General features: G+C 53.1%; 1 protein-coding gene across 1 annotated transcript; it reads right to left on the reverse strand.

The window, feature by feature from the left end:
• Positions 1–1086: 1086 nt before the first annotated feature.
• Positions 1087–8083, reverse strand: LOC143826082 (uncharacterized). The gene is made up of 3 exons (XM_077314673.1): positions 8045–8083; positions 6797–6919; positions 1087–6245 (listed from the first exon to the last, which is right to left on the reverse strand). Exons 2-3 carry the CDS (start codon positions 6894–6896, stop codon positions 5332–5334), a joined length of 1014 nt encoding a protein of 337 aa, XP_077170788.1. The 5' UTR covers positions 6897–6919; positions 8045–8083; the 3' UTR covers positions 1087–5331.
• Between the last annotated feature and the right edge of the window lie 646 nt (positions 8084–8729).

Below are 8729 nucleotides of genomic sequence, written 5' to 3' on the forward strand. Positions count from 1 at the left end.
AGGGAGTCTTAAATGGCTGACAATTGCCTTCTCTTCCTCTCCCCACAACAGACACTCTGTGAGGGAGGTGGGGCTGAGAGAGCTCTGAGATAAGGGCAAGAACAGTCCTAACAGGACTGTGACTAGCCCAAGGTCACCCAGCTGGCTGCATGCGGAGGAGTGTGGAATCAAGCTCGGCTCTCCAGATTAGAGGCCACTGCTCTTAACCATGACACCATGTTAGGTCTCAGTGTGCCGCTCTAAGAATTTCTCCTAATTTCAACAGCCCTTACCATAGGGATTGTGAATATTCCTAGAGTGGCATTGTGTGTGTGATGCAACTTCACAGTGATTCTTTGAGCATCCACAATGATCCCCCTCCTCAAGAAAGACTCCCAGATCCGCATGCACCTGAGTCCTTTTCAACTCAGGAACTCAATCTTTACAACAGAGTGTGCCATGCACAGAGTGACTTGCATAAATCTAGAGGTTGCCATTGCGTGGATCACCCTGGTTAGGTCAGAGGCCAAGAGATTTAAAGTCTTCACACCTGTGTGAAAAAAAAATGGGTGGCAACTTTTTGCAGTGATTGAAATGCCTCAACTGTCTTCAAGGGCAGCCCCACATCAAGCACAGGGCAGTAGTCTAGTCGGAGAATCCCCAGTGCCTGGATTGTTCTTGGCACCTGGAAACAGACAGGGGAATTAATATTTGCATGGCCCAGATGCAAAATGGAGATAACTGGGATTAAGCAAGTAGGTGGGACAGCTCAAGTAGATGTCTGAATGCTTTAAATGCTTGGTGTGTGTGTGTGTGTGTTAAACTTGGGAAAAAAGAGTCAACCTTGAAGAGAAGCTCCTTCCCATTTCACAGAGCATGTGGAGTGGAGGGGACAGATGTAGCCCACCCCCAATACCCTGAGACGTCACTCAGCCGGTGTCCTGTGGACTCCAACCTGGCTCTCCAGATTAGAGGTGTCCCCTGGAGGCTGGCAACCAGACGCTGCTGCTTCAACCCCTGCTGCTGTTGCTCAGGAAGGAATTTTTGCAAAAAGTCCCCAGCTTTTCCGACGTGCCACCGCAGCCCAAGCGGACGGCTGTTGACAGATGCCAGCGGTGCCGCGGCCACCACGTCAAGGAAGAGACGGATATGCAAAAGAGAAAAAGGTTAACAGGAGCCGGTAAACCGACAAACGTTTGCTTTCCTTGTTTTCCTGGAACGGTTCTGCCATCCTGCCTCAGTTTCCTTTTTTTTTCTCCGGGAGGGTGATGACGAGGAAGGGGCAGGTGACGGTCGGACGGTGACGACATCTCCAGCAGGACTGTCCGTGCTCCAGGCAGTGCCAGGGGCGGGGTAGTTGGTGAGGGCAGATTGTGGCACTTCTGGCAGCTGTGGTGACGGCTGCAAAGGTGGGGATCGTGCCGACGGTTGAGGGTGGCATGTAAGGGCAGGTGAAAGCAATGGCCAAGTTCCCACAAAGGGCAGTAATGCCAGGGTCAGGCCAGATCCCCCTTCAGCAACAGATGGTCCCAAATCCATTCCTGTTTTAAAATCTCCTCTTACGTAGGGAAAAGAAGGTTGTGTGAGAGTCCTTTGCCTTGACAGTTTTATAAAGGAATCAGTATTTTTTTTACTAACAGTAGTAATATTACTACTAGGAGTAGTACTATACTTAGTATGACTACTTTGAGTCGTAGCAGTAATAGTAGAAGAGGAGTTGGTTTCTATACCCTGCGTTTCACCACCAGAAGGAATCGCAAAGCAGCCTTCCCTTCCTCTCCCCTACCTACCCTAATAGGTAGATGGGGCTGAGCTCTGACAGGACTGCTCTGTGAGAACAGCACTATCAGGGCTGTGACAAACCCCAGGACACCCAGGTGACTGAATGTGGCAGAGCTTGCCGTGTTAGAAGGTTCCGCTCTTAACCACAACTCTATGCTTGCTGCTGAGGGCAAATTCAGGGACCTGCAAGGGAGGGGATCCCATATTCCCAGCCCTCCACCCTCACTAGCAGGCCTGGGCCCAGCTCCCCCTTGCCTGCCCAGGCTTCTCCTCTCCCTCACCACTGGTTCTGGGTCATGCTCACTCCCACACATGCGCACACACTGGCTGACACCTACATCTTCCAGTCCCAGCTACCCAACCCCTATCCCACACTGACTCGCTCTCCTGCTTAGGGGAGAGGGGTGGATGGCAGTTGTAAGGAGTCAGTTGTGAAGGCCAAACTAACAGCCATGGTGGTGTGAGGGGCTGTGTGACGACAATGGTGAAGGTCAGGGCAAGGAGTGTGACCCACTGGAAATCGAGAATTCCTCAGGCCTGTTTTGTGAAATCCGCCTGTCCTGTATGAATGACTCCCAGTTTCCTTCTGCCAAGGAATTTGTGGTGATGTCCACGGATGGGCTCCTCTCCTTTGACCACCAAAACGCCACCCCTCCAAGGCACGTTATGCCAAGTTGAGGGAAACAACATTTCACATCCCGGTGCAGGATTCAAACCCAGGACCAGCACTCAGTCCTCTGCCGGTCTCTCTTCCTGGGAACGGCACACTTTCTAAAGAAACCGGTATTGTCGAAAGCCGGAAATGACATCATGGTTTCAATGATAAATAAACCTCTCCGGTGTGATTGTCCCTTCGACAGAAGTTGGTTGGCTAAAAATAGATTTTTCCTTCTAGCAAAAGTGAAATCATTTAATCTTTAAAAAAAACATCCCTGTATCAGGAAACATAGATCAAGTTTGCCAGCCAGGTGAGTTGCATCGAATTGCAAACTGCTGGGCATTTCTAACTTTTCCCCAGCACCAGCATTGGGTTGCCAATCCCCAGGTGCAGACTGGAGTTCTGCCAGAGTGAGAGTGGATTTCCAACAGACAGAGGTCAGTGCCAATTCAGAGGGCCAATTCTCGGGCATCCTGTCCTGCTTTAGCCCCCTCCCCAGAAATGATCGACTTGTCACCAAAGTGGCAATGGGAGAGGAGAGGGGCCTCAGAGGGCGGAATGCCGGACAGTCCCCCCACCAAATCGGCCATCTCCTCCGGCCTGCAGATCAATTATAATCCCAGGAGGCCTCCGAACCCCACCTGGAGGTTGGCACCCCTCTGTGCAGGAAGTTAAAGCAGCCCAGCTGCAAACCAAATAGACCACTTCTGAGAACAGAGGTTGGAATAAATCAAAGTTCTTGACAGAGCAGTTCCTCAGCAGAACAAACTTCCTCGGGAGGTGGTGGGTACTCCCTCTTTGGAAGTTTTTAAGCAGAGGCTGGAGAGCCATTGGACAGAAATGCCAAATCTACGTGAGCAGAAGGGGCTGTGTTGGTGCTGGGCTCTTGTGGCCCTTTCTTGCATGCCCAGGGAAATGCCAATTGCCAATTTGGGGTCAGGAGGCGAATTTCTTCCAGGCCAGGGATTCTGAGGGGTTTTTTTTGGGGGGGTGAGGGTATCATCTGGGCATGGAATTGGGGTCACCGTGGTGGGTAGGTAGTCCTGCATTCTGCAGAGGGTCAGACTAGATGACCCTGAAGGTCTGTTCCCCATTTAGGATTCTAAGAAATATTAAGGACAGCAATGAGCTATTATGTTCGTCCAGAAAGGAAAGAGAACCCAGATTCACATTCATACGTCGCCTTTTCGAGTCTTCCAAGACCCTCAACACGTATCACCTTACCTTTAACAGCCCTGCAAGGTAGGCCAAAGCCGCCCTCTCAGAACCACCTTGTGGGCTTGTGGCTGTGAGATTTGAACCGTCGGCGGCCAGTTCTTCAAGCTATGAGAGCCCTACTGTCATGTGCAAATATTGGATCTATTTATAGCACAGCAAGGAAAATTCCTGGAGTGTATAGCCCTTTGGCCTTCCATGCAGTTCCCCACATACCCTTTTTGTGGCTCTGTGCTGCCCCCGGGTGGCAAATTCAAGGTCCTACAACTTTCAACCCGAGATCCAACTTTTCTAGGTACTTGAGTCCCTGTGCAGAGAGAGCTCTAAGAGAACTGTGACTGGTTCAAGGTCACCCAGATGGCTGCCTGTGGAGGAGGAGAGGGGCATCAAACCCGGCTCTCCAGATTAGAGACTATCGCTCTTCGCCAGGACACCAAGCTGTCTCTCAGGATTAATTATGAAATCCCCAAACGGGAGCTTGATTTGGCAACAGTGCTTTGCAGGATACGTTCATTATTTTTTTATTTTTAGTAATAAATACTTCCATTGCACCAAGGGGTCTCCTCAGGGATTTTGGTTGTCTTTTTTTTTTAAGATATCCTCTTCACACCCTTTGTTTCATAAGAGTCCCCTGCCTCAAGAGATTTAGATTCTAAATCGTAGCATTCTATCTGTAGTCCTCCAGAAGTTCATGGACTACAATTCCCATGAGCCCCTGCCAGCAAACATGGAATTGTAGTCCATGAGCATCTGGAGGACCACAGGAGGACCCCTGCCATAAGAGACAAAATAAGGACTGAGAAAGGCCAGAAGAGAATGCTCAATAAATACATTTGTCATCTTGTAAAAAGCCAGCGATCCTCCAAACCCGGGAAACAAGCCAGAAATAAGATGATGTGGCCATTTTGGGATAATGTACACCTATCTCCATCCTCATTCGTCCAGAAGATGGCTGCCTTGCAGGCTGTGGGTGTCCATTCTACCATCCGAATCTCTACATATCCCCAAAAGTAAAAACCAAGTCCGGCCCAGGAACGCTGGCAGTCACCATGGAAACCAGCTACGACCGTACCCAATTTTTCTCATCGGCATCTGACTGGCCAAGTATGACTTAAAAACCTCCCTTCCCCAAGAACCAGGGGCCTTAAGCATCCGGTTCAGTCATCTCGGCCTTTCTTTTCGAGAACGGCTGACCCCCACCGACCCAACTCGACAACAGGTGCGTTACCAAGCACCTGTTTCTCTCTCTCTCGCAGCCTGGGAAACCAAACGGTCCTCCTTCGAGCCCCCCTGGTAACCAACACACCGCTCTCCTCGGCCACGGTTCCCACGGTAACCCATCAACACCGCTCTGTTGCCGAGGTTACCAGCGCACTGCTGCAGTCACCCGTTCTCCGGTATCGTTCTGGTCCCTGAGAAGGTCATTCCTACGTGAACCCAAAATAATAGCAGAGTCCTGGCTCCCCAACCAAGCTGCCCCCGCCGACCCCCACCAGCCTGGTCTAGGGAGCGATGCTAAAATGATAATGATAAAAACAGGAGTTCTTGGATCGCCTTGGCAACCATCCCCCTCCCTAGCAATTGATGGCCCATCATCAGTTCTTCTTCCAGTTACTTCCTTGGCAGCCATATCCCATGCCCTGGCAAGGGGGTGCCACGAGCAAGACGGCCCCTTCCCCCAATCACGCTCCTGCCCTTTATTCCACCCCCCACTGCCACCCCGTGATCTTCATGGGCCGTGGGTCCAGGTGAGAGGGAGGCCGCATGGGTGACGTGAGGGATGGGATGGGGGAAGTCAGCGACCTCTGAGGGGAGAGAATTTGTTTTGAGCCCCCGTCCCCGCCCTTGGGGAGGTGGGCAAACGCGGTCCAGACCCCCCGGGGGCGTGGCTTATCCCCCAGGGCGGGGACGGCCTCGCCATGGACCCGCTGGTGGCGAATGAGAGTGGAGGAGCGGCCGAAGCTCTTGCCGCAGCGGGCGCACCGGTAGGGGCGGGCTCCCATGTGGGCCCGCTGGTGGACCGTGAGGTAGGAGCTGTCCCCGTAGCGCTTGCCGCAGAGGTCGCACTGGAACGGCTTCTCCCCTGAGTGGATGATCTGGTGGCGGATGAGGTGGGAGCTCCCCGAGAAGGACTTCTGGCACAGGGTGCAGCGGTACAGCTTGACCCCGGCATGCGTGCGCTCATGGCGCACCAGGTCCGACCGCTGAGAGAAGCTCTTGGCGCACGAGCGGCACCCGAACGGCCTCTCCCCCGTGTGCACCCGCTGGTGTCGTATCAGGTGCGAGCTCAAGGTGAACCTCTTCCCGCAGTCAGGACAGTCAAAGGATTTGGGGGGAGTGGTCCGTGTTCGGCGGTAGCCCCGGGGGCGGTGATGGCTGACCCAGGGGCGCCTCCCTTGGGAGGGCCTCTCCCCTCTGAGCCTGGCACAGGGGAGACCACCGCTGACGCTGCCTCCGGTACCCTGCAGTGCCTGACAGGCCTCTTCCCAGTCTAGGACTGGTGGGGCGACCACGGAGTTATCCTCTGGACCCAGCCCACCAGGGGCCATCCGGCTTTCCTCCTCCTCCTCCTCCTCTTCCCATTCCTCATGCTCACTGGTGGGGGCCTCATCTAGAAGGAGGGGAAGGAATATATGAATCGACGTGCAAAAGGGTAAAATGACATATTATTCACGTATGTCTGTTTTATATCTCTAAAGACAGAGTTCCGCCCTTTAAATTCCCAGCAATTTTGCAGGGAGGTGGGGGAGGCCTCTGACAGCCCAAAGACCCTGCTGGAACAACTCCTGCAGCCCAAGGAGATCTCCCTGGTCCTGGCTGTGATCGGCCCACTTGCCAGAGTACCCTGCTTTTTACTACCCAAAGGCCTCTTACAATCGCCTTCCCTTCCTCTCCCCACAACAGACACCCTGGCCAGTAGGTGGGGCTGAGAGAGCTCGGAGAGAGCTGGGACTGGCCCAAGGTCACCCTGCAGGCCTCATATGGCTGAAAGCGCCTTACAATCGCTTTCCCTTCCTATCCTCACAACATTAGCCTTGTGAAGTAGATGGAGCTGAGAGAGCTCTGAGAGAACTGTGATTGGCCCAGGTTCACCTAGCTGGCTGCATGTGGAGGAACAGGGAATCAAACCAATCCTCTGAGGCAAGGGGACTGCTCACTCACCTGTTTGGGCATCTCCCGGGCTTTTCCCCCCTTCCGGCCCTTGGTCTAGATCCTGGCTTGGGAGCACTGGTTCTTCCCTTTGATCCATCCAGGAGATCATGTTGGACTTAATGACGGGGAATCCTGCTCAGAAGCAGAAAACAATTCCTTACCCTGAAATCTCATTTCTCTCTCTCTCTCTCAAAAAAAATCTCTCCAGGTGTCCTTTGTCCCAGATGGGATGCAGGAATGGATGGACCATTATCCCATCCCAGAGCCTTTCTGCGTAATGCTTCTTCTTTAGCTTCTTTTAAAAGGATTGTTGTCGCCTTTCAGTTTTTTATAGCATGGTCTTTGCGGGAGACATGGGGAAACCTTTCTTGTACAGAATTGGTCATTAAATCTTTTTTGTTTTGTTTAAGAAGTCAATTGGCCTATGAAATAACCGCCAAACTTTCCAAAGCATTCATGCACTTTAGAACCACCCCCACCCCCAAAACTGAACCATCTTCACGCTTGATATTACTGCCAATGCGTAAAATGCATCCGATCGAGATGGGTAACCGTGCCAGTCTGTCTGTGGAGGCAGAAAAGAGCCAGAGTCCAGGAGCACGTTCAAGACTAACAACATCTCTGGCAGGGGAGGAGCGTTCGTGAGTTACTCACGGTTCACCTTTATCTGCAGAAGCCAGCAGGGATTCATGAACCCCCGTCTCCCAACCGCCGCACAGCAAGGCCAGCTCTAAGAGAACTGTGACTGGCCCAAGGCCACCCAGCCGGCTGCATGCAGAGGGAGCGAGGGCAACCCAACCCGGTTCTCCAGACTAGACTCCTCTGTTCTTAAGCCCCCCCCCCCCATAAACACGCACACTGGCTCTGCAGAGAGGAAGCCTCTGCCCCCCCCCTCCAGCCCCAAAGTGGCACCAACCCAGGGTGGCAGATTTTCCCCCACTGGCAGCTGCTCGTGCCAGGTAAACGCCGGCTACAATCCCAGCCAGGGGGACTGCAAGACCCCCAACCTCTCCCCTTTGCCTGGCTCTTGCTTGGTGCATGCATGCTTCTCCTCCCCCCGGGGAAGCCCACTCACCCGACGCCCTCCTGGGACCTCGAGGGGAATGCAAGCCCCCCTGCTGCACCTGCCCCCTTCTTCCCGGGGGCCTGGGGGGCCCAGCCCAGCCCCGCCCACACCCACGCCCCTCCCCGCGGGCGGAGCAGAGAGAGAGAGAGAGAGAGAGAGAGAGAGAGAGAGAGGCGCATGCGCAGCGGTACCCGGCGCCCCAACCGGAAGTTCCCCGCACAATTCCTCCAGCCCCGGGGCACTCTAGGAGTGCCAGGAAATCGCAGCTCTATCGTTTTAACTCCTGAAAGGGTGGAGTGGCCGGGTTGGGTTGGCTGGCTCCACGTTATTCACGCGTGCTGCACCCAGACGTGTTTGAAACACTCGTGCACAAACACACGCCAGTTTCTGGATCGAGGATTCCATCCTTGGCTTATTTATTTTTATGGCATGGCCTGTGTGCCATATCGCAAGCATTTAAATTATTATGTAAAAAAGGTAAAGGTATCCCCTGTGCAAGCACCGAGTCATGTCTGACCCTTGGGGTGACGCCCTCCAGCGTTTTCTTGGCAGACTCAATACGGGGTGTTTTGCGGTTAAATTCTAAATAAATTCTGGAAAATGCAGGGCGCTGAGCAACAAAAACAAGAACCTGCGTTGGCTCTGTGCTTCAAACATGAAACAAAGATCTGGCAGTAAAGCTTGTGGAAAAGTCTCGTCTTTTAATCTGGTTAAGATCTTGTAAGAAGGGAGGAGAGACGGAGTTTCCGGATTGAGGCTCTGTTTTGTGTTCTTCATCAGAAACACTGTCTCTGCCTTTTCACAAGGTCTGAGCGTAATAAAAGAAGAGATCTATCTGGTCCCATTCCCACGTTCACCTTGCTTGCTGCCTGCCAT

This window comes from Paroedura picta, chromosome 16, assembly GCF_049243985.1.
Source record: "Paroedura picta isolate Pp20150507F chromosome 16, Ppicta_v3.0, whole genome shotgun sequence".
NCBI classification, from domain to species: domain Eukaryota; kingdom Metazoa; phylum Chordata; class Lepidosauria; order Squamata; family Gekkonidae; genus Paroedura; species Paroedura picta.

Bases quoted from the DNA above. Each gene is read 5' to 3' on its own strand.
- LOC143826082 (XM_077314673.1), bottom strand. From the start codon at position 6,896: ATGATCTCCTGGATGGATCAAAGGGAAGAACCAGTGCTCCCAAGCCAG. The intron at 6,246-6,796 runs GTGAGTGAGCAG...CCCTCCTTCTAG, and splicing joins CCCGGGAGATGCCCAAACAG to ATGAGGCCCCCACCAGTGAG.